This window comes from Callithrix jacchus, chromosome 8 (assembly GCF_049354715.1).
Source record: "Callithrix jacchus isolate 240 chromosome 8, calJac240_pri, whole genome shotgun sequence".
Classification (NCBI taxonomy): domain Eukaryota; kingdom Metazoa; phylum Chordata; class Mammalia; order Primates; family Cebidae; genus Callithrix; species Callithrix jacchus.
In genome coordinates, this window is record NC_133509.1 from 4,003,295 (window position 1) to 4,030,605 (window position 27,311).

At 37.9% G+C, this 27,311-nt stretch overlaps 1 protein-coding gene across 2 annotated transcripts in view; it reads right to left on the reverse strand.

Annotated features, from left to right (window-relative positions):
* The window catches only part of ALDH1A2 (aldehyde dehydrogenase 1 family member A2), a 130,821-nt gene that overhangs the window by 82,403 nt on the left and 21,107 nt on the right, over nt 1–27,311 (reverse strand). The window contains exons 2-3 of one of the 2 annotated variants that reach the window (XM_035258703.3): nt 1,256–1,333; nt 909–1,049 (exon numbers count right to left, since the gene is read on the reverse strand). In XM_035258703.3, the coding sequence (XP_035114594.1) occupies nt 909–1,049; nt 1,256–1,333 (219 nt within the window). Of the gene's footprint in view, nt 1–908; nt 1,050–1,228; nt 1,334–27,311 lie in introns of both variants that reach the window. The other variant, XM_009004960.5, reaches the window with a different exon arrangement.

The window sequence follows — 27,311 nt, forward strand, 5'->3', positions numbered from 1 at the left end:
ATAAAGGAATCATTTTGTTCCCATACTATGAACAGATTTCTGAGGGGGATGGTAGCAGGGAAGAACTATGGTAGGAGGGACACTGAGAAAGAGAATGAATGCCTGCTTTCCCCCGAAGCAAGCCCAATAGTGACCTGTTTTCCCAAGCAGAGGGAACGATATCGTCTTCATGGCTTGAATGCCCCGACTGAACAAGGAAACCCTAAATATTCACCGATCCCAGGTGGAGATCCCAAGTATATAGTGCATATATTCCTAGAGGGTTCCAGTTTTCAAAAAGTTTATATTCTCTAAGAAATTGACTTTTATTTTAAAAACAGCAGCAACAACAAAACCCATTAGTGCAGGAGAGGTTCCTTATTTGAGGAAAATAATTGTTTTAGTGAAAGAAAGTTGCTATCTCCTGCTGTCTCTTCTTTCTATTGGATCACAGAATCACAGGGCAAATGAGCACAAGTGTATGAGAAGTGCACACTACGCCCTCTGCTTCTGAAGGATTCTCTTCAGTCAAGAGAGGTTAACTCTGGGGAGGTAAAACTTGTTCTATTTCATTCTGAAAAGAATCATCTGATACTGGTTTTCTGTAAGCAGCACGGTGACTATCTTGTTGCTTGACTGTTTTTAATTCGTCATGGGGAGGGAGAGTTTTATAAAGGAAGGTCCTTACCAGTTGGGAAAAGCTCAAGTTTTCTCTTCACAATTCAGTGATAAGAGACATTCAGCTGATCCTCCACTTCCCCGCCTGATCTCCAAATCCAAACATGTCTAATTTTTCACATGTATTATGACTCCTCAGCTTTTTCCCCCAGGTCTGCTTTAAAGTATCCTTTTAGAAAGACCAAGGAAGGTAAATTCCAGCAGAATGGCAAATTTGGGGTAAAGACTTAATGTTTTCTAAGGTTACTTACTGCAAGAACTGCCCTGTCCCGTTCCACCAAGTCTGCAAGCTTATCCAACAGACGTCCTCTTTCTGAAGCATCCATCCTTCTCCACACTGAACCAAGAGAGAAAGCCAGGCGGGCTGCCTGCACTGCTTTGTCTATATCTGCCTGTTAGAGAGGAAGAGGCACAACTGAAGAAAGATAAACACTCCAAATAAAGGGAGAACCATCTGCTCTCATGAAAAAGGTGAAGCATGAGCATGTACTGGTGTATGGAGAGCATGTTTACTGCTCTGCTGTTTGAAGGCGGTTATTTCATAAGGAATCTTTTTCTACAAAAGACATACCTTGTCTGCTTCTTGAACTTCACACACCTGTTCTCCTGTGGCTGGGTTATAGACAGGGAACACTCTCCCACTCTCTGAGTTCTGCCATTCGTTGTTTATAAAGATCTAAGGGAGTAGATAACAGAACGGGATCTGTGACACAGGTGATAAAGAGCCAGTCAGTGGCCAAGTGTTATGGAACTACTATGGTAATAACACTTGTTGTATAGTAAGAGTATAGAATTTGAAGTGTTCTAAGAGACCTTTCTAGACTCAACCCCAATTTAGGAATTTCCTGTTTTTAACATCATCTGAAGGCTAACGACAGTTCTTATCTTTCATGAACCTGTCAATGAAAGCCACGAGTAAGGACAGAAGTCTCGCATACATACTAATCATGCACTGACGCTAAGGTAACAGTTATTGATAGTCCAAGATCTGGCCAATATCCCTACGGGTTCCACAGTCAAGCAAACAGACAGTCATCAAGCCTTAGATCCTACTTTCTCTGCCAGAGGCCTAAGTGACTTCCCCAGGAAACCTGAATGGTACTGCAATGAGCACTCACCTAATTTACAGGCAGGTCCTGAACAATGACTCTGACCAAACTAGTGAGTTCAACAAGTGATATGTGTAAATCCAAGTTAGATTACTTCCCTTTGCTGAATAGCCTATGTCACCTAGCCAAAAGAGAGGGGCATGGGGAGTCGGCAGGTGGCGTATAACTTTCAAATGATCACCCCAGTATTTCCTAAAAGGCTTGGAAAGCCCGAGACATGAAATTGAGATTATATTAAAATGGCAAAGAGATGAAAGATTTGAGAAATTATTCACTTCAATTTCTCATAAGATTTGTAATAAATGAGTTAAAGGAAAAGAGAAAAGATAAAGCAAGAAAAAATTTAGATTGTTACTGCTATTGACAGTAACAATTGAGAAACCTAAACTAATATTTTTAGACCATGTTACCTTAGAGGACATACAAAGATGTTTTACTCTATAAAACTTACGGCACCACAGTGAAATTTCTGAACTTATGAACCAGTCAATCATCCAATTTAGGATCAACACAATGGTAAACTGATTTATTTATTGCCTGCCATTTAAAAAATAATCAGAGATAAGGCCCAATAAATACAAATCTACCATTGGAAAATATCAAATTCTAGAAAATGTCCCAAAGCTTTTCTTTTACATTTTTTCCTTGATTTGATAAGAACAATGAGCCCAGATAGGAGGAGGCATTGATTAAACTAGAACTTTCTTTTCCCAAAAGATTTTTAAGATAAAGGAACAGAAAATACCTTAAATTTGCAGAGCACCCAGTACAGCTAGACTGACAGCAACAAAACGCCCTCGCAGTTGTACACTTTACAGTTTATAATGTACGGCTCATAAACAAGCTTAACATAATTTACCCAACGAAGCCTCAGACAAGTGCTAGTCACAGGAAGGACAAAGATGATTAAGAGAGTTCCAGCCCTCCAGAGTCTGACAGTCTCTATAGTTTATTTAGTACTTAATAACCCTGTGAAGCAGGATTTTATTATCTCTATTAAACATGAAAAAATTGAGAGACAGGGAGCTTGAGTCCGAAGAAGCAGGTTCATATTGTGACTGACTCAAAGGCTACTATGTTCTTTCCAATATACACAATTTCCAGGATTAGCCACCCAAAGAAACAGAACTAGTTCATGTCCAAGCCTGAGCTAAGAGTTAAAATTCTCGGATTACTGGCCCGGTTCTCTTTTCATTCAGTCTACTTAACAAATTTTCTCACAGCTCATAGCTCGTTACATTCGCATGCTCCTTTGAAACACAGTATAATGCCCAGGTAACAAAGGGAGAAAATTTAAAAGTTAGTTTCATTAAGGATCCACTTCTGGGATATTACCAGGTTTAAGGCAAAAGCAGTCTTACTAATGCTGCGATCCTTTTATTCACCATGTGACTGAATCAAACTTTTTAACCTTTGGAATATCATCAGGGTCCACTGATCCAAGTTTTATTTTTTTTGCTTTGTTTTCTTTTGGGTTTGTTTTTTGAGACAGAGCCTTGCTCTGTTGCCCAGGCTGCAGCACAGTGGCTCAATCTCAGCTCACTGCAATCTCCGTTTTTCTGGTTCGAGCGATTCTGCTGCCCACCGAGCAGCAGGGATTACAGGTGTCTGCCACCACGCCTGGCTAATTTTTATATTTTTAGTAGAGTCAGGGATTTACTATGTTGACCAGGCTGTTCTCAAACTCCTGACCTCAAGTGATCTGCCTGCCTCAGACTCCCAAAGTGCTGGGATTACAGGCATGAGCCACTGTACCTGGCCCCAAGTTTAGTTTTTATCTGTGCAGCAATTTTAATTATTGGTAAAGATTGATATTTCATGACTTTTATTGTTTCCTACAGGTTTTCTGAAAATCAAAAAGAAAAACTACTTCATAATTTAAGAAGTTATTATAGTTTTCTTACTCTTATCACTTAATCTATTGATCATTTTATAAAACTAAGATGCAGTATAGGATCGAAGATACATCATGAGATCTTACATTTCCTGCATTTTAAAACATTTTGGTGTTTCATCATGCTAGGAATTATTTCATCAGTCATCAATTATTTCTAACTGTGCTAAAAAACTAAAATAAGGAAACAAAAAATTGTAAAATTGCCTAGAAAGGAATGTCACCACTCTATCATCCTTCGGTTTTCTAATTGTGTTGTCCAATACAACACCTTTCAAGAAGGTATAAAACAAGTCTAGAGATGCCATCTTTGCCATATTCTGTCCAGCTTCCATTGAACAGAGTTACGAATTTGGAATTCTTAATTTTCTGCCCATAATGGGATACGAAATAAAATTAAGGGAAAGGTATTTCACGATTATTAGATGAGTGAGAAAATGAAGGCAGCGACAGAGCACTTGAGATTCCAATGATGATGTTAGAATGACTTAATCATTCAGTGTTTTACAACGAGACCCGCACCATCCCGCTTTGGTGAAAGGGTATGTGACAATTCTTCTATCTTTTCTAATATTTGTTGGTGAAAATGTACTGCCAGGCATGGTGGCTCACGCCTGTAATACCAGCACCTTGGGAGGCCAAGGCAGGTGGATCATGAGGTTAGGAGTTCAAGAGCAGCTTGGCCAAAACAGTGACTCTCTACAAGAAATTAGCCCGGCATAGTGGCACATGCTTGTAATCCCAGCTACTCAGGAGGCTGAGGCAGGACAGTCACTTGAATCTGGGAGGTGGAGGTTGCAGTGACCCAAAATCACACACTGCACTGCAGCGTAGGCAAGAGAGTGAGATTTCATCTCAAAAAATAAAAGTTACTTGATATTCATAAATGGACAAATGCTGAAGGTAGGTACATATGTAAAGGTGACTGAAAAAACAGAGATTATGTAGAAATCTTAAAAGTTCATTGGGTCTGTCAAGCTGATTGACACTTATAAAAGTGAAAACGAAAAGATTTTTGTAACTGTGAAACAAAAATATGGCCACATTTTTTTCTACAGAATCATGAGCTCCCAAATTGTGATAATGCATATGGTAGAAGAACCAGAGATAATGATGAGCTACCACCTACTAGAGATCTGTTTAAACTCTGGAGCCAGTATTTATGAGATGATGATGATGTTCCGGGTTCATATATGACAGCCCGTGAGCAGTCATCAGCATTCAAAGGCACTGCCAAATTCAGGCTATGTTACCTCCTAAATCAAGAAAATATGAAATAAAAATATGGTTTGCTATGTTTAAATTCTTATTTTGCTGTTTTTTTTAATCAACTCCTTATTCTTACTTCTGTAAATTATTCATAATACTAAAAATAAAATAAATACATTGGAACTAGATGGTGAGTGATGGCTATTTTTCCTGGTGTACCAAAATTAAAATTTTAATTTTACTACCTTATTATTTTTGGAGACCTAGTGTTATAAAATGACATTTAAAAAATCACATGGAATAACAAATATCTCCAAGGTCACTATTTGAATGTTTGTAGCTCTCCAGGGAATTTCAAAAGCTTTGAATTGTCTATAGCGTTCTTCTCGGACCAGGGCTCCTTTTCAGAACTGAGCAGGGAAAGTTCAAGGTGAGCCTGGAACACTGTGGTGGGTGCCTGAAATCAGGTAAATATTTAAGCACGGATAGACCCTAATGAAAACATACAGATGTCAACATGAAGGGCTCCCAACGGTCAATACTGGAATAATATAAACAAAAAGTAAATAATGCTGGAAATACATTATTGCCCGTGGAATGAAAAAGATATCCTAAAAGTTCATAAAGATATACATGTTTTATTGCATTTTAGGTTTGGGGGTACATGTGAAGAACATGCAAGATAGTTGCATAGGTACACACACGGCAGTGTGATTTGCTGCCTTCCTCCCCTTCACCTATATCGGGCATTTCTCCACATGCTCTCTCTCCCCAACTCCCCACCCCCCACTGTCCCTCCCCTATTTCCCCCCAACAGACCCCGGTGTGTGATGCTCCCCTCCCTGTGTCCATGTGTTCTCATTGTTCAACACTCGCCTATGAGTGAGAACATGTGGTGTTTGATTTTCTGTTCTTGTGTCAGTTTGCTGAGAATGATGGTTTCCAGGTTTATCCATGTCCCTACAAAGGACATGAACTCACCGTTTTTGATGGCTGCATAATATTCTATGGTGCATATGTGTCACATTTTCCCTGTCCAGTCTATCATCGATGGGCATTTGGGTTGGTTCCAGGTCTTTGCTATTGTAAACAGTACTGCAATGAACATTTGTGTGCATGTGTCCTTATAGTAGAATGATTTATAATCCTTCAGATATACACCCAGTAATGGGATTGCTGGGTCAAATGGAATTTCTATTTCTAAGGCCTTGAGGAATTGCCACACTGTCTTGCACAATGGTTGAACTAATTTACACTCCCACCAGCAGTGTAAAAGTGTTCCTATTTCTCCACATCCTCTCCAGCATCTGTTGTCTCAGATTTTTTAATGCTCGCCATTCTGACTGGCGTGAGATGGTATCTCAATGTAGTTTTGATTTGCATTTCTCTAATGGCCAGTGATGATGAACATTTTTTCATATGTTTGTTGGCCTCTTGTATGTCTTCTTTTGTAAAGTGTCTTTTCATATCCTTTGCCCATTTTTGAATGGGCTTTTTTTTCCTGTAAATCTGTTTGAGTTCTTTGTAAATTCTGGATATCAGCCCTTTGTCAGATGGGTAAACTGCAAAAATTTTTTCCCATTCTGTTGGTTGCCAATTCGCTCTAGTGACTGTTTCTTTTGCCGTGCAGAAGCTGTGGAGTTTGATTAGGTCCCATTTGTCTATTTTGGCTTTTGTTGCCAATGCTTTTGGTGTTTTGTTCATGAAGTCCTTGCCTACTCCTATGTCCTAAATGGTTTTGCTTAGATTTTCTTCCAGGGTTTTTATGGTGTTAGGTCTTATGTTTAAGTCTTTAATCCATCTGGAGTTAATTTTATTGTAAGGTGTCAGGAAGGGATCCAGTTTCCGCTTTCTGCACATGGCTAGCCAGTTTTCCCAACACCATTTATTAAACAGGGAATCCTTTCCCCATTGCTTGTTTTTGTCAGGTTTGTCAAAGATCGGATGGTTGTAGATATGTTGTGTTGCCTCTGAGGCCTCTGTTCTGTTCCATTGGTCTATATCTCTGTTTTGGTACCAGTACCATGCTGTTTTGATTACTGTAGCCTTGCAGTTTAATTTGAAGTCTGGTAGTGTGATGCCTCCCGCTTTGTTCTTTTTGCTTAGAATTGACTTGGCTATGTGGGCTCTCTTTTGGTTCCATATGAAGTTTAAGGTGTTTTTTTCCAGTTCTGTGAAGAAGGTCATTGGTATCTTGATGGGGATAGTGTTGAATCTGTTAATTACTTTGGGCAGTATGGCCATTTTCACAATATTGATCCTTCCTAACCATGAACATGGAATGTTTCTCCATCTGTTTGTGTCCTCTCTTATTTCATTGAGCAGTGGTTTGTAGTTCTCCTTGAAGAGGTCCCTTACGTTCCTTGTGAGTTGTATTCCTAGGTATTTAATTCTCTTTGTAGCATTTGTGAATGGCAGTTTGTTCTTGATTTGGCTCTCTTTAAGCCTGTTATTGGTATATAGGAATGCCTGTGATTTTTGCACACTGATTTTGTATCCTGAAACTTGCTGAAGTTGCTTATCAGTTTCAGGAGATTTTGGGCTGAGAGGATGGGTATTCTAGGTATACAGTCATGTCGTCTGCAAATACAGACAATTTGGCTTCCTCCTTTCCTATCTGAATACATAATGGTATAAATTTTTAATGAATAAATAAATAATTGTGGGATAAGGAAGAGCTCTTCTCCACAGAATTCCAACTACTAGATGTAAAGAAATAATGGGAGTAGATGATGATTATTTGTCAAATACCATAGTAAATACTGCTTCAGGCAAAATAATCACTACACAGTAAAATTAGTGGGCAAATATACAATGAAAAATGCATGATGGATGTTCATGTGCTTTCAAAATATCTCCCCTCAAGATATTTATTAGTTACAAAGGAAAAAATAGTAACTTCACGTTGGAGAAGCTTGGCAGACACCACCTTAATCAAATGATGAAAGCTGACATCACTGGCAATGGGACAAATTGATATCACGTGCAGCTGGTATGATACGCTGAGAAAGACACAAGATCCCTTCTGCGGTAGACTTACTCAGAAGGCATAATCTAAATTCAATCTTGAGGGTACAACAGGCAAATCCAAACTAAAGCATATCCTACAAAATAACTGTCCCCTACTTCCTTAAACTGCCAACGTCATGAGAGACAAAGACGAAAAACTGTTCCAAATTACAGGTCACTAGTAAGACATAAAAATAAAATGCATCATGTAACCATGGGTTCTCTGCTGGGGGGCCAGGAAAAAAAAGTATGTATTAATGGGACAATTGGTGCAATTTGAGTAAGATTTTTAGATCAGATGATAATATTGTATCAGTGAATTTCCTGATTTTTATAATTTTTATAATTTTAAGATCATTTGGGGAATGTGGATGAAGAGTAGATGGAAATTTTTTGCACTATTTTTGAACCTTATTTTTGTAAATCTGAAATTATTTCAAAATGGGAAGAAAAAAATAAATAAAAGTTTAAAAGCCAGTGTCATCTTTTGGTGCCTACCTTTCAGATTTTAAATGCCCCAAACAAATTTGTTAAGTGAAGAAATGAGGATTCAACACCTTCACAAAAGTTTATTTAAATGTGAGTTTGTGGAAAATAAAAATAAGCCATTTGAGTTCTGTCTTAAAACATGGCCTGAGATGCCCAAAGTTACTCATTTTAAAATTTAAAAATCAGTTTAACTCAAAGCCTTGTTAATGTCAGTATAAGAGACCAGAACATTTCTCTTTGTAGTCTACCGGATTTCAGAATCAGTATGAGGAAAAATTTTGTGGGCTTTTCTAGCACAGAGGTCATTGAAAGTAGAAAATCACCTGACCCTAAGTTACTTGACTGTTGTTCAGTTTCATCATTTGGAAAATATACAAAATAACGACTTATTAAAATCATGTAATTCTGTGATGCTGTAACTGCAGGTAAAACAGATGGTCCATAAAAGAAGGCATTTATCTAGCCCGGGTTTCTCAGTGGCTGCAGGGACCCGTTCACGCCTAACTTTCTCTGCATTGTGGCTGTAGAGAACGAACTGTCCCGACATATTATGGGTTGTTGTTGATATTAAAAAGATGGAGTGATGGGCACTTAGTTAACATTAACTGGAATAGAATGTCTGCTGAGAGAGGACATGAATCACTTTATTATTACTTTTTAAATGTTATTTTAAGTTCTGGAATACATGCGCAGGACATGCAAGTTTGTTAGACAGAGAAACGTGCTACGGTGCTTTGCCGCACCTATCATTCCATCACCTAGGTATTAAGCCCCATGTGCATCAGCTATTTTATCCTGGTGCTTTCCCTCCACCCGCTCCCTCTGACAGGCCCCAATGTGTGCTTTTCCCTTCCTTGTATCCATGTGTTCTTACTGTGCAGCTCCCACTTTTAAGTGAGAACATGTGATGTTTTGTTTTCTGTTCCTCTATTAGTTTTCTGAGGATTATGGCTTCCAGCTCCCTCCATGTCCCTGCAAAGGACATGATCTCATTCCTTTTTTATGGCTGCATAGTATTCCATGGTGTATATGTACCACATTTTCTTTACCCAGTCTATCACTGATGGGCATTTGGGTTGATTCCATGTCTTTGCTATTGTGCACAGTGCTGCAATGAACATATGTGTGCATGTATCTTTATAACAGAATGATTTCTATTCCTTTGGGTATATACCCAGTAATGGGATTGCCAGGTAAATGGTATTAACATGAATCGCATTGTAACATCTTTCCTGATATGGTCAGCAATAGAGTACCTCCCACACCAAGAACAAATCCGAAACACACTGAAGAATGAAGATAATATTTGAGGAACAAAATTTTCTTACGTTATATTTAATATGTACTATAAAAATATATGTAATAGAAATGCAAGTGAAGATCTACTATATTAAAATACACCATGAACACATCATTCAAGCACTAAAATGTTATTAGTATTCCTGATGCTACTTGTGTGTTTCTCCCTAATCCCATCCTCCAGCTTGACCAACTCAGCCACCACTAGAGTTAACCACTAATCTGTATTTTTAATTTATTTATTCTTAGATATTTTTTCTTGCCCAAATGTAGTAATTACTGGATGCAGGTTTCTGTATGTGTCTATTGTATCAATTTTGTGAAATGCATTAAGGTCACCTTGATTGATACTAACACTTAATTTGTACTGTGATCACTGAGAAAGCCATGCTGAAATTTCCGAACTTGTTGGTGCATTTATCAACATATTCGTTAACTCCGTATTATTACCTTTATCATTTCCAGGTGACTAGAAGCCTGAAATTTTATTAGCATATATAAGTTTGTAACCCCTAGATCTCTCTGGTAAACCATTTATCAATATGAAGTAATGCTCTTTATTGCTAAGAAAACTTTGTATTTTAGAGCCTATTTTGCTTAATATCAGCATAGCTACCTAAGCCTTTCTCCAGTGTTTGTCTCTTTTATCTTTTCCCATCCTTTTGCTCTCAACTATTTCTTTATTACCTTGATGTGTCTCTGTAAGTCATATATGGTTAGATTTTATTTAACATGAAAATCTATCTTTTAATTATCAAGTTTAATCATTTGTATTAATTTTTCAGGTGGGGGAGGGTTCACTGGGAGCATTTTATGCCTGCCTCCTTCACTTAGAAAAAACAGAATAGTATATAGACAGTCACACTCCAACTACATTATCCAAAAGAACATTGGAATTCAACAAAGAAAGGACAGGAAGCACCAAAAGCAGGAAAGAAGGTTGACTCTTGAATCCTCCCTGATGGACCAGTTGGGAGCCAGGACTGATTTCCCAAAGTAGGGAATGTGTGACAGAGAGATTTCCAGCAGCCTATATCCTCACCATGGAATTGTGCCATCCTGTCCACTAGAGAAGCCCTCAACCCTCCCAAGCCCTGAAACTAATTCAGGGAGCAGCCAAGAGACCATGGGGTGAACTGCTCCTAGAAGAGAACTCACACTGGGTCCCACATCCTTTCTGAGACCTAAGCAGCTACAGCAAGGCATCATTTCCAAAGCTAGCCTTTGACAAACTGTGTGCTGTCCTGAGGCCCAGCAGTGCCAGGACTGAGGCATTAAGGAAACTCAGGCTATTACTGCTGGGATAGCAGGGCGAGGTGAGAGTACTACTGCAGCCAAGGCTAAGAAGTCAGTGAGAGATGAGCTGAAGCACCTAGCGCTGGTAGGCAAGTGTTGCTGCGATCTGAGATGGAGACACAAGCTGCTGCTGGAATTGGATGTCAGCTGGGCAGGGGTTGCTGCAGCTGGTGCAGAGGGATGAGTTAGGCGCAGGTTACCAGCACCAGGGCAGGGAACCAAGCCTCACTAAAACCGGGGCATGAAAGACACACACATTCCCCACCTGCCAGTCCAGGCTACAGCCACTGATAATGGCCGCATCCTCTCCAACGGCAGGGCCTCAATGCAGCTGCTAATGCCCTTCACTTAAGCACTCTGCCTGGGGCCTAAGAATCTCCCTGCCCCTGCCCATCACAGCTGGTGCCTCCTCTCACCATTGGGGGGCCTGAACAAAAGCCTACCTGGCCTTGCATTACTCCGCACTCCCAAGAGAGAGCACATAGATTGAAGTCCTGGAGATGTCCCAACCAATCTACCACCTTGGGTACCTGAACATTCCTCACAGAGTACTGAAGTTGGGCCTGACTTCCTAGGCACCACCACATAAGCTGACCTCCACCTGCAAGTGCTACCTCAGGCCTGGAGACTTGCCTGTCCAGCCCATCACAGCCATTCCCAATATCCATACACACTACTCAGGACGCAGAGGATCATCTTATTACTGCTACTGCCATTGCCATGCCACATAAGCTGCCTAGAGGCCTGGGAACACATCAAAACACCTGGTCCACTGCTGCCACTACCCAGGTAAGAAAGCCACCTAAAGGCCAAGAATCAGCCTGCTGGTAACTTCTAACACAAGCACCTGGGTATTTCATACTGGGGCACCAAGATAGGCACACTCAACCTACCACTGTAACCAGTGGAGTGAGAAGACTGGCCTATCTGGCATCCCAGTCCCTAGCACAACTTCACCACAGCCTCTGCTAATAACCACACTCTCACTTACCAAGGAAATCACGTATCACTGATGTTATTTACCACCAAAGAAATCATATAGAGACTCCACCTTTGCATCCACCCAGAACCAAAGCCAGAGTGCCCTTTCCAACCAACACCATAGATACACCTTCAGGAAAAAGTCCTCCCCTCTGAAAGTAGCTTCAAAAATAGGAACCAGCTGTTAACCAGATGTGCAGATAACACATAAGGACAGAGAAGACATGAAAAAGCAAGGAAATATGACACCTCCAAAGGAACACATCAGTAGATCTCAATCAGAAAATGTCAAAATCCCAGATAAGGAATTCAAAATACTGACTTCAAAGAATCTTAGTGAGATACAAGTAAACACTGAAGAATACAAAAAAAAAAAAAAATCAGAAAAATACTTCAGGAAATAAATGAGAAATTACCAAAGAGATAAATATTTTTTAAAGAACCAAAAAGAAATCTGGAACAGAAGAATTCATTGAAGGAAACAAAATGCATTTAAAATCTTAGAATCTTAGCAAAATAAAAGCATTTCAAATATTGAAGACAGGTCTTTTAAATAATCCAGTAAAACAAAATAAAGAACAAAGAATTTAAAATATAAGCAAAGGTTTTGTGACATTTGTGACAATGTTAAACTGACCAAATTGACAAATTACCAGTATTACCAGAAGAGAAGAAACAAAGATGAAAACTTGCCAAGTCTGGCAACTCAGATATAGGATATTTACACACTCAGACACAGCATGCTTAACAGTCTCAAACAGATACGATATGAAAAGGTCTTCTACATAAGATATTCTAATCAGACTGTCTAGAGTCAAAGATAAAGAGAAAAATCCTAAGAACAGCAACAGAAAAGCATCTAGTCACCTATGAAGGAAACCCCATCAAACTAACAGCAGATTTCTCAGCAGAAACCTTACAGGCCAGAAGAGAATGAGAGGGTATATTCAAAGCACTAGGTTGGGGGGGGGGAGGAACTGTGAACCCAGAATACTATCTTTAGCAAAATTATCCTTCACAAATGAAGGAGAAATAGACTGATTCCCAGATAAGCAAAGACTGAGGGAATTTGTTACCAAAGACTGGCCCTACAAGAAATGCTCAAAATACTAACTCTGAAATATGAAAGTATCAAACTCATTTGTAAATCAATCACACAAAGGAGGAAGGTAAATGACTCAAATGGTACCACTACAGGAATCCATCAAACTACAATGATAAATGATAAGAAGAAAAAAAGAGGCAACGAATATATCAAACAACTAGAAAAGATAAATAATGGCTGAATGGATTTTTAAAAAATGGTCCAGTTACATACTGCTTAGAAGAAACTCACCTTACCAATAAAGGCACATACAGACTGAACGTTAAGGGATGATGAAAAATATGAAAAAAGGTATTCCACTGACATGGAAACCAAATGTAAGCAGGAGTAACTGTATTTATATCAGATAAAAATAGACTTTAAGCCAAGCCCAATTCAAAAAACAGGCAAAGCAGCTCATCATATAATATGAAGGAATGAATTCAACAAAACAATATAAAATCTAAATTTATCTGTATCAAACACCGGAGCACCCAGATTCATAAAGCAAATACTACTAGATATACAGAGATAGACTGCAATACAACAATAGTGGGGGACTTCAACACCCCCAATGTCAGCATGAGACAGATCATCTAGGCCGAAAATCAACCAGAAACCCTGGATTTGCACTAGACTTTACACTAACTAGACCTAACATTCTATTCAATAACTGCAGACTATACATCCTTTTCATCAGCACACGGAATATTCTCCAGGACAGACCATATGTTGGACCACAAAATACATTTCAGTCATTTTTAAAAAATCATATGAAACATCTCCTTAGACCACAATGGAATAAAACTAGAAATCAATACCAAGAGCAACTCTGGAAACTATACAAATACATGGAAATTAAATAACGTGCTCCTAAATGACACTGTGTCAACAAATATATTCAAGACAGAAATTTAAAAATGTCTCGAAACAAATGAAAAGAGAAACAGCCAAAACTCTTGGGAGACAGTAAAAGCAGTGCTAAGAGGGAATTTTATAGCAATTAATGTCTACATCTAAAAAGGTAGAAAGATTATAAATTAATAATCTATCAATGTACCTTGAGAAACTAGGAATGCAAGAAGAAAACAAACCCCAAATTAGCAGAAGAAAATGAAAAAGATCAGACAGAACTAAATTAAATCGAGACTAAAAAGAATAAAAACGGGTCAACAAAACAAAAAGCTGGTTCTTTGAAGAGATAAACAAAATTGATAAACTGCTAGCTAGACTAACCAAAAAGTGAGAAGAATCAAGCATCAGAATTGAAAATGGAGATATTACAATGGATACCACAGTAATCTCTGAAGAATTATATACTGACAAACTAGAAAATCTAGGGGAAATGGATAAATTCCTGGAAACACATAAGCTACCAAGATTGAATCAGGAAGAAATAGAAAATCTGAACAGACCAATAACAAGAAGTAAGATTGAATCAGTAATAAGATTCTCAACAAAGAAAAGCCCAAGACAAGAATCCAGCCAAATTCTACCAAATATACAAAGAGTAACTAAAATCAATCCTCCTGAAACTATATCAAAAAAATAAAAGAGGAGGAATGTGTTAGTCTGTTATGTTTTGCTATAAAGATATAAGTAATTTAAAAGCATGAGTAATTAAAAAAAAATTTATCTTGGCTTATGGTTCTGCAGGCCATATAAGAAATAGGGTGTCAGTATCTGCTCTTACTGAGGCCTCAGGAAGCTTACAATAATGACAGAAGGTAAAAGGGAAGCAGGTGTGTTACATGGTGACAGAGGAAGCAAGAGAGAAAAGAGGAAGTGCCAGGCTTCCTTAAACAACCTGCTCTCATGTGAACTAACAGAGCAACAACTCACTCATTACCTCACAGGGGACACTAAGCCACTCAGGACAGATCCAGTCCCATGACGTGAACACCTCCCGCCAAAGTCCACCTCCAACACTGGGGATCACATTGCAACATGAGATTTAGAGAGGACATACATCCAACTGTATCAAGGAAATTCTCTCTAATGCATTCTATAAGGCTAGCATCGCCCTAATATCAAAATTGGACAAGGACACAACAATAACTAAATAAGAAAACTTCAATCCAATATCCCTGATAAACGTAGGCACAAAAATCTTCAATAAAATACTAACAAATGTAAATCAACAGCACGTTGAAAAGATAATACACTATGATCAAGTGAAATTTTTACCAGGAAGGCAAGGATGGTTCAACATACACAAATCAGTAAACATGATACATCGAAAATCCGCAGAATGAAGGGCAAAAGCCATATAATCACCTGAATAGATGCAGAAAAAGCATTTGATAAAAATCAACATCCCTTCATGATAAATTAACAAACTAGATATAGAAGAAACATATTTCAGATCAGTAAAGGACATATGTGACAAATGCACAGATAACATTATACTGAATGTGGAAAAGTTGAAAGTCTTTCCTCTAAGAACTGGAATAAGACAAAAATGTACACTTTTGCCACTCCTATTCAACATAGTGAAGAAAGAAATCAGACGGGAGAAATAAATCAAACAAGAGAAATAAATAAAAGGTGTCTAAATTAGAAAAGAGCAGGTAAAATTGTTTCTTTTTCCTAATGGTATGATCTTATATCTAGAGAAACCTAAAGATGATGTCAACAAACTTAATATTTGATTAATGAATTCAGTAATAGTGCAGAATACAAATCAACATACAAAAATCACTACCATTTCTGTATATAATGATGATCTAGCTGAGAAAGAAATAAATAAGGCAATCCCATTTATAATACCTATAAAAATATATAGGAATAAATTCAAATTAAGTAGGTGAAACATATAAAAAGAAACTACAAAACACTGATCAAAGAAATAACTGAAGATGACACAAATGGAAAAGCTTCCCATGCTCAAAGATTGAAGAAATATGATTAAAATGACCCTATTGCACAAAGCAATCTACAGATTCAATGTAATACCTATCAAAATACCAATGCCATTCTTCACCGAATTAGAAAAATAGAATCCTAAAATTCATATGAAGCCTGAATAGCCAAAGCAATCTTGGGCAAAGAGAACAAAGCTGAATGCATCACATTACCTGACTTCAAAATAAATTACAAGGTATGAAAAAGCATGCTATTGGTATAAAAATAGACACACGGACCAATCGATGAAAGAGAACACAGAACCCAGGAATAAAGCCACATATTTACAAACAACTGATCTTCAACAAAGCTGACAAGAACTTAAATGGAGAAAAGACAACCTCGTAAGTAAATCGTGCTGGAAAAACTGGATAGCCACGTGAAGAACTAGACCTCTCTCTCACCAAATACAAAAGTCAACTCAAAATGGTTTACAGACTTAAATGTAAGACCCAAAGCTATATAAAAAAAGAACACCCACTAGAAGAAAATCTAAGATAGCTTTCCTGGACCTTGGTTGAGGCAAAGAATTTATGACTAAGACCTCAAAAGCACAGACAACAAAAACAGACAAATTGGACTTAATTAAACTAAAGGCTTCTACACAGCAAAAGAAATAATCATCACAGTAAATAGACAACCTGAACAGCAGAATATATGTGCGAACTCTTCATCCTAAAGGGGACTAGTATCCAGAATATACAAGGAATGCAAACAACAGGAGAAAACTAAATAACTGCAGTAAAAAGTAGGCTAAGAACATGAACAGATATTTCCCAAATGAGGAAAGATAGCCAACAGATACATTAAAAAATGCTCAACATCATCTTCATCAGAGAAATGCAAATCAAAACCACAATAAGATGTCCCCTTACCCCAGTCAGAATGGCTACTGATAAAAAGAAAAAAGTAGCAGATGTTAGCAAGGATGTGAGGAAAACGAAACTCTTGTACGCAGTTGGTGGGAGTGCAAACTAATACAACCACTTTGGAAAACAGTATATAGGGATTTCTCAAAAGACAAAACATAGAATTGCCATTTGATTAAGCAATCCCACTATTTGTTATCTATCCAAAGGAAAAGAAATCAATATATCAAAGGGATACTCGCACTACCATGTTTATTGTAACACTATTCACAAGAGCAAAGACAGAGAATCAACCAAAGTGCCCCTCAGCTGACACATGACTAAAGAAAACATGTGGTACACACACACACACACACACACACACACACACACACACACCTAATGGAACATTATTTAGTCATAGAAAAGAAAGGAATCATGTCATTTGCGGCAACATGGATCAAACTAGAAGTCATTCTAAGTAAAATAAACCAGGCACAAAAAGACAAATATTGCATATTCTCATATGTGGGATCTAAAAAATACGAACACATGGAGGTAGTGTAAAATAGATCAGAGACGCTGGGACAGGTGAGTGGGGGTGAGGGGAGAGGATGAAGACAGGCGGGTTAAAGGGTACCCAGAGTAAGACAGAAGAAATAAATTCATTGATCAATAGCAGAGTAGGGTGACTATACTCAACAAAACTATATTGTTATTTAAGTGACGGACACTTAAATATCTGGACTTGATTACCACATTATATTCATGTAACACAACATCTCACGTACCCCCATAAATATGTACTAATAAAAAATACATCTGTATTTATTGGGATTATATTTAGTGTTATATATTGTGTTATATTAGGACTTGATGCTTTCTGACATGCTTTATTTTATCTTGTTTTCTCCTTCCTTGACTCCTTTTTCTAGTTGATTAAACTATGCTGCTATTGTTGCTCATTTTATAGTGCAGTTACTCCCTTCTACTGGTTTGGAAGTTGCACATTTTGTCTTTATTCTTTGCTTTTTCATCGTACTTTATCATGCATATTGAACAAACCGACCTCCAAAGTTACTCAGTCTCTTAATCCTCCTCCTAAAACAACACAATCACCTTAGAATGCTAAATCTAATCACTGTTCTCCAGAAGTTTGTCATAAATTATTTTACACATGAAAAAAATGATTTCTCAATTAACTCAATATTACATTTTGAGTTAATGTTTGTGGAAGGTATAAGTTCAGTGTTTAGACTCCTCTTTTCTTTGCATGTGAATGTTTAGTTTTTCAGCATGATTTGCTGAAAAGACAATCATTCCTCCACTATGTGCTTATGCTCCTTCATCAGGGATCAGTTGACTATATTTGCGTGAGTCTATTTGTCGGTTCTCTACTCGGTTTCATTTTCTATTTTTTCTACCAGTACCTTAATGTCTTAATGACTGCAGCTTTACAGTCACTCTTGAAACTGGATACTCTCAGTCCTCCTCCTTTCTTCTTCTCCTTCAATATTGTGTTGGCTATTGTAGGTCTTTTGCCTTTCCATATAAACTTGATAATTAGTTTGCTAATATCCACAAAATAACTTGCTAAAATTTTGACTGGAATTGCACTGAATCTACATACCAACTTGGGAAGAAATGACATGTTAATAATATCAAGGCTTCCTATTTATCAATATCTCTCTCCATTTATTTACATCTCCGTTGATTTCTTTCATCAGAGTTTGGTTGTCTTCCTTATAAATATACATATTTTATTAGATTTATACTTAAGCACTTCCATGGTAACATAAATGATTGTGTGTTTTTACTTTCAAATTCCAAATGTTCATTACAATGTATATAAGAAATCAAATGACTTTTGCATATTAACCTTGAATCCTGCAAACACTGCAGTCTCTTTAGCTTTAGCAGTTTTCTTTTTTATTTTCTGAGAAGGATTGAATCTTAGGAAGTTTCTACATAGAGAGTTATATAATCTATGAAAAAAGACAGTTTTATTTCTTCCTTCCCAGACTGTATAAATTTTCTTTTCTTATTGCATTAACTAAGACTTCTAGTAGAATATTGAATAGAGTGGCAAGAGGGGATAGCCTGTCTTGATCCCAATCATAGAGGGAAAGCATCTAGTTTCTCACCCTTAAGTATTTTATGTTAGCTGTAGGTTTTATGTAGATGTTTTTCGGCACGTTGAGGAAATTCCCCTCTATTCATACTTTTCTGAGAGGCTCTCTCATAATATTATGAGTAGCTGTTGAATTTTGTCAAATACTTTTTTTCTGCATGTACAGACATCATCTGAGGATTTTTTCTTTGTTAACCCATTGATAAGACAGACTACATTAATTAAATTTTGAATGCCAACTCAGCCTTGTATACCTGAAATAACTCCTGCTTGGTTATGGTGTATAATTCTTTTCACACATTGTTGGATTCAATTTGCTAATATCTTGTGGATTTTTGCATCTATATTCATGAGAGATAATGGTTTGTAGTTTTCCATTCTTGTAATGTCTTTATCTGGTTTTGATATTAGGGTAAAGACAGCCTCATAAAACGAGTTAGTGTTCCCTCTGCTTCAACTCTCTGGAAGAGATTGTAGATAACTAGTATGTTTGTTTGGTAGAAGTCACGAGTGAAACCATCTGGAACTGGTGCTTTCTTTTTCGAAAGGTGATTAATTATTGATTCAATTTCTTAAAGAGATACTGGCCCATATATATTTTTCTCTGTTTGAGTTTTGGTAGAATGCATCTTTCAAAGCATTTGCCCATTTCACCTACATTATGAAGATTATGGGCAAAGAACAGGGTATAATATTTCTGTATTTTTCTTCTACTGTCCATGGCAGTAGTAGCAATAGTCCCTCTTTCATTTCTGATAGTAGTAATGTGTGTCTCCTCTTTTTCTTTTAGTTAGCCAGGCTAAATGTTTAGCAATATTATTACTTTTCCTCAAAGCACCAGTCTACAGTTTTATGCACTGTCTTTATTGTTTTTGTTTTCGATCTAATTGATTTGCACTATAATTTTTGTTTTTTTCTGTCTGTTTATATTACTCTCCTCCTTCTAGCTTCCTAGTAAAGAATCTTAAATACATGCACTCAGTGTGATACATTTCTATCTGAATACTGCTTTCGCAGCATCCCACAAATTTTTGTAAGTTGCATTTTTATTTAGTTCAAAATACTTTTTAATTTACCTTGAGACTCACTCTTTAACTCGTGTGTTACCCAGAAGCATGTTCTTTAATCTCCAAATACTTTGGGTTTTCCAGCTATCTTTCTGTTTCAGTTTAATTCCATTGTAATCTGAGCATATCTTTTTTGTATGATTTCTACTTTTTCAAACTTGTTAAAAGTGTGATTTGTAGCCCAGAATGTGGCTATCTTGGTGAATACTTTGTGAGAGCTTGAGAAAGATGTGCATTTTCCTGATGCTGGACACAGATTTATCTGACTGGTCCTACAGCTGGCACTGGCATTCACCTCTAGAGAAAATCCAGCTTCTGCATTTTCCTTTAGCTCCGTATCCATTTCCAGATCACCATTCTTTTAATTAATCAATACATTAAAAATAACATATGCAAGGACAGCTCTTACCACTTCTATTTAATATTGTAATAAAATTTGCTAATATAATACGAAATAAAGAAAAGAAATAGGAGAACAAAGCTTCCAAACACAGAAAGTAATACTGTATTTTTAGCTAACATTATTGTCTGTGTAGAAATTCCTAAGAAATCTACAAAAATTGCTAAAAGTACAAATGTAGCACAAAGTTCCAGGATACAAACTAAAATACAATCCATATACTATCAACAAATCACTGGAAAATAAAATTTAAAACATATACTTATGCACATACATATACACACACAAACATACATATTCATGTTTATACACATATTCATCCAAAATCTAGCTGCATTATGACAGAAGGACACTGGGCAGTAATGTTTGGCAGCAACTATTAACCTTTTTAAATCTATAAATTTAAAAACAGTAGTCTAAAGAGGAATTATGGCTCTTAGTTGCAATGCAAGCACTTTTTAACATTAAGAGACCTGCACAACTCTTCCCACATCCTCCCGTGAAACAGGCTGATATAACCTGAACAGCACCAGTTAGAACTACGAAGGAAAAGAGTAACTGAGCATAAATTTGACTTTACAGAAGAAACTGCAAAATATTTATTAAAGGCCTCTTCTGAGCATGGAATTGACCGTAAGTACAACTGAAAATCCACAGAAGACATGTACTCTGCTGTCCCGGCGCTTATAATAATGTTTCAATGACAAGATTACTTTAAGGAAAGTTAAATAACGTAAGGCACTGTGATTTAGTGCCAAGATGGATACCAGAGATAAGCAGTGCAGCAGTTTGCTTCAGAGAAAAGAGAAGTATGTGTGGCTGACATGTTAGAAGAACACTTCAGGGAAATAAGAAATAACTAGGAAGTATGACCTGGGGTAAAGAACGGGGAAGGCAGAAGAAAGAAACTCTATACTCAGTACAATTACTCAGCTGGCCTGATCAGCCCTTCTTTACTTTAGCTCCTCTCAGAAGATTATCTGACTCCCTGGTTTAAGAAGTATGACAGAGAAGAAAGAAATGGACATTTCGCTTCTCTCCGCTTCCACCAGAAGCTCAGAGGATAAAGGTGCCCTCTGGAGTCTTAACTGCCTGCACCACAGCACGGTCTTCAAAGCTAGCAGGATGTATTCGGGCAAGCGCGGGGCCCAAATCACAAACACTCATGAAAGAACGAGAGTAAATAAAGCAGCAAACTCGTGACGGCAGTCAGAAGAGTCACATAAAGAAAACCCGAGAACAGAGAAAAAGAAGAATTATGAGAAGAGAGAAAGAATTTTTAAGATATGTTATAAATGAACCACACATTTAGGAAGAGCAGTTATAAAATGGAGTGAAAAATACTGTAGAGGAAACAGGAAGAGGAGACTTAAAAGCCAAGGAAAATAAATACTGACAGGGCTAAGAGAAAGACTTGGAACTCACCTCCCATGAAACTTCACAGTTTAGGCATTCAATACTTAAACTATTCAATGTTCAATAACCAGCTTTCTTTAGTTTTTTCTTCCACCTTGAAAGCATTGTTAGAGAAACCATTAAAGCAGGACGAGCCTGAAAACATGGATAGCCTGGGACACGTGGAAAGAAACGTAATATTCATGTTTTTGTGCATAATTCTGCTCTGTGATGACAAATTATGCCTTTGGCTTTGGTCAGTTTCTGCAGTTAGCTAGTATCCCCCACAAAGGGGAAGAAACTATATACTGTACGGAAGCGTGGAATTCCTTGGGTAGCATCTTCCCAATATTCGTTGTGTACTGAGGCCAAAATGTTCTAAGAACCCAGGCAAATTAAAGCAGAAATAAAGATAACTGGTCCCTGGCAACTGGCAGTCTTTGATCCACCTAGACAAAGTATTAAAAGGATTTCAAATCAATTGAACTCAAACAGATACACTTGGTGTTTTTTGTTTTGTTTCTAGTGATGCACATCCTAGTCTATCTCCCTTGATACTAACATCTCTCTGTTCAAGTTTGCTTTTATCTGTTAACCTCAGTTTTCCCCTGTGTGGCCTTTCCCTTTTTCCTGCATCTTCCTGCCTCTTGAAATCTAAATCTCTGAACTCATGAGGATATGTGTTTCCCTGATCTCTTCCAACTGACACCCTCTTCCCCTCCCTCCCCACTTCCTTGTCTCCTTCGACACTATTTACTGAGCGCCTGCTCTCTTCGAGGATTTGTACGTGCTGGATTCTCCTTAAATTTCCATGTTTTCGTTCTTCTCCAGGCCAAGTAAATTATGTCTTTCAGTCTAAATATCTTCCTATCTCTGGTAAATGATCCAAGGAGTCAAACAGGGATAAGGATATTTCTGTGCCAAGGATATTTCTTCATCCCGAGAGACAGAGGCCACGCTTTCATGTAAAGTATCAAAACACACCCAAATAATTTTTAAGAGAAAATAAATGGCTCCCACGAGTGACTCATTTGTAGAAGAGAGACTTGGCTAATACAGAGCTAGTTATGTCTAATCAGGGTAACTACCTAGTCTACTGTCCCAGAATTCCTGTATCTGTGCTCTTGACATCTGTTTTAAGAAAAATAGTAAGTAACTACTAACAGGTCCGAGCAGCCTTGACAGAGGCAAGCTGAATCACAGCATGTGTTCCTCTGCTGAAGCAACATGACATTAAAGCCAAATACACACCAATGTCAGTTGTGACACAGTCCCAAATTGGAAGAAACAAAACTTGCCATCAATATTGTGGTGGAAGGCAATGGGAATTGCTACTGGTAATGGTTAATGTTCATTTCTTCCTGTTCCACTTTCTATAAACAAGGTAATGCCTATACAAGCTCATTACTGTAAACTGAGCACATTTAAATTGGCAGTAAAACCAGAGTATTTACTCTAGTGCACATATAAAGTGCCTCATCCGATGTTTTGGAAATGTTTCAAGTTTTGAAACCAAGCAGCCGGCAGCTTTACAAGCCAAGCCTTACACTTAAATCATTCACGCTGGAAAGTTTTTGCTGTCCTGTGTCAGGTAGTACCATTCAGCAGACATTCATTTCCCCCACCCCTTGAATTCTTTTGCAATAAATTTGCATTCATGGGGCTCTTATAACCCTTCCAGCACCACAGACTCCAATGACTGCTGATTAAATGTATATATCCTGTGCATTTAATCTGACTTTCATTATGCCCACTTCATAAAACCGCCAGAGACTGGACAAGCGATGACACATAGCAAGAATCTGGAATCCCTGCAAAGTCTCAGATTAGTTTTTTTTTTTTCTCCTTCTTTATTAATAGTGACCATTTTGTGGCCTAGCTCTAAATCAGCAAAAGTATTTGACAGCAAATGTTCCTATCTATGGATTATATATAACCCGTCCTAAACACCAGATGAAAAAGGGAAAACCCCGAGAAAGGAAGGGCTTGCTTCCATGTAAATCATGTTACAAATTAGACGACACCCAGCGAGTTCATTGTTCAACCTCAATTGTGAAGGCCATTCCCATTTACTATCCCACTGGAATCGATGTTAATTAAGGCGGACTGAGACCATAAATCAGCCTGGGAGTTTTACAGTGTAATTCAGCATTAAGCATATATGTTTAAATAAAAAGTAACTGATTAACCACTGGAGTTTTTCCAGAAGTTGCTGAGCCATTTCTTTATATAAAGACATGTCACCTTTCATTTTTGTGAAGAGAGGAAATAAATATCGTCTTCTAAAAAGGTGAGTTAGGGCTGGTTAAGTGACTCACAAATGGACTCTTACGAGGAAGGGAGGGACTGAAAAGGGAGAAGAGAACAAAAAGGGAAGAGAGTTACATGTAAAGGGAAGGCAGTTGGCATGTTTGTCCCGGCTCCCTAGAAGTCATTAATTCTTCCTTCATTTGCAATCATTTCTTAGTCACCTATTATATGTTAGGCACTGTGCTAGGCATTGAGAGATTAAAATAAATAAATCAGAATCAGCACTTGCCCTTGAAGTAAGTGTTCGGCACTGTGGAAGGGGATATCGACACAGTCACAGTTCCAATAATAAGATGTGGGAACAACAATCACAGGCATTTATTGAATACCTACTGTGAATATGCTCCCAAGATAATATATTTCATATTCTAATTTTGTAAAATATCACAGAAGAAATTTGTGTGTCTTAAAGAATTCCAACCAAAGCAGCCACACCTGCCTGACGGAAGCCAACAGAACACCTCTCTGAATATTCTGATGTATGGCCTTCATCAAAGAAAGCGCTGGCTCTCTGAACCCACAGCTCAAGAGGCAGGATTGTTTGATAAGCGCATTCTTTCTCAAGAACTGTGCTAATAAAATACATTTACTCAGGTCCAACTATACCATGAATCATAAAACAACCTGCAGACAGATAATCTAGGGAGAGGAATTTGCTCCAACCCAACGTACATGAATAACACACATTCAATAAATAATTCAGACACCACTAATGTTATTAGGGGCCCACTGTGTACTGCAAACTCTCACTACTTCATTTAATCTAGGTTACAGATCTGTGATGTAAGTATTATTTCCTGTCTAGAGGAATAAACTAAAGTTCATGGTGTAAATTGAAGTTTACACCATAAATAGTTCACACGGCAAAAAACTTGAACCGTTTCTCTCAACATCTGCTAAGATGTAACTTTAAATTAAAGATCTCTATTCTGTTGGGCCAAAGGCAGCAGAAATAATATAAATAGGAAATTTACTATAAAGTCAGAATCAAAAACCACATGAAGCAAGAGAATCATACATGTTAACATGTGCTTACTACTCATAAGCTCTATTCTAACGCCTGTTACACATATCAACTCACTTAAGCTTCACATCCACCACATGAAGTAGGCAGCAATCTCATTGTTCCTGTTTACAGATTAGGTAAGTGAGGCGCAAAAACTAAAATGAACTTCCCCCCAGTTAGGAACACAGTAGAACTGGGATTTGAAACCTAAACAGTCTGGCACCTTAACCTCAGTCTTAGACACTAGCATTTGAAACAGAGTGGCACCCTGGTACAACTCCCTTCATGCTGGATCATCTTTAAGTGGCCGTCTGTACTATTTCCAAATAAATTAATCAAATGTGTTTCATTCCAAAGGTTAGCTTCCTTTATCATCTGATCTCTCCAGTCTCATCTCTAGACATTCATCACCAACTATCATAACATTTATAGAAAACCACCATTTATGTAAATAAAACATATAGAGAAAAAATTAACACTATATTTCCCACCAATAATAAGTCTGCATCTAAATATAGATTGGAGTGGAAACCTGTGAGGGAAACCAGACAACTTATACAGACCAATGCCTTACATGTGCCATAAAATGAGGAGCATGGTAACTTAAAATCTGTGGATCTAAGTTCCTCCCTGTCTTAGTTCATTCAAGCTTCTATTAAAAAAAGAAAACAAACTTTGTGACTCACAAACAGAAAGTTATTTCTCATAGTCCTCAAAGCCAGGAATTTCTAGCTCAAGGCACTGGAAGATTCAGTGTCTGGTGAGGGCCCACTTTTTGGTTCATAGATGGTGCGTTCTTGCTGTGTCTTCACATGGTAGAATGGACAAGCTAGCTCTCTCAGGCCTTTTATAAGGACACTAATCCCATTCATGAGGGCTCTGCCCTCATGACCTAGTCGATTCCCTAAGTTCCCATGTCCTAATACCATCACCTTTGTATGGTAGTCCTCCTCCATCCATGGGGGATATGTTCCAAGACTTCCAGTGGATGCCTGAAACCGCAGATAGTAACAAACGACTGGTACAGTGACATATACCAGGCTTTTCTCCTACACATGCATACCTAGGATAAAGTGAATCCGTAAACAGGAAGAGTAAGAGTTGAACAACTAATAATGAAGTGGGACACTGCGACCCTGTACTGCGATGCGAGTCACCTAATGTAGTGTCTCAAATGTTTTACTACACTGTACTCACCTATTTCCCAACCGCAGTTGACCATGGGTAACCAAAACTGTGGAAAGCAAAACCATGAATGAGGTAGAGGGACTACTGTATTAGGGTCTGAACAAAGGAATTTTGGCGAGACACAACATTTCAGACTGTAGAAGCCCCAGCCCCCTCTCAAATCCTGTATTAAAACTACACTAACTTCTAAACATGACATGAACTTTTATGAGTCAGGATATTTGAACGTACCGTTTCCTTCCTTTAGTTGACAAAACAGTAAAATCTTAGTCATCTTTCAAAACTCAGTTCAAACACAACCTCTTGGTTGTGCCTTCCCAAATCCCTACATACAGAGCTATCTGCAGGTCTTCTGATATATGCCTACCTATGATACTGCCCTGTAATACTTTACCTATGCTCCCCCTCTCAACTAGATTGCTTGCTCCTTACAACCAGCATCTACAACTGGAACAGTGAAATAGTAGGCGCTTAGTAAGTATTCGCTAGGTATTGGTATTACCTAAGAAGCAAGTATGAATTAAAAACATACATGGTTTCTTCCAGCTAAAAGAAAAACAATGATGTTTTGAATTCCAAGAGTCAAGTTTCTTGGAACCCTGGAATCACTTTCATCTTGTGTCCCAGAAAAGCTGTCTCTCACTCTACACTCAATACCACACCATTTCATGATACTGCAAGCTTCCTACTTTTTTCCTGACTGAATTGAAGGTAAGAAAAATAGTCCTCATCCAGAACATGATTTTGGATAGACACTGTGGTCACCAAGACCACATGGAGTTATTTACTGAACAGGGTGCATTAGCACCGCCCCTGCTGAAGCCCTGGCTAATGAAGACGGTTCACAAGGAACTGTTTTTTTCTCTGGGGCACTGGATCAGAACGCTGGAGTTCTCTTGAGTGACCAGCAAGCTGGAAGGCCAAATTGGAATTGCAGTCGTCTCACCTGGCCACCACCAAAGATGCAGTGTGGTCACTTCAGAGTTTGTTACTTAAGTTGACTGTGCCTTAGGGGCTTATTTATAAGGGGATACC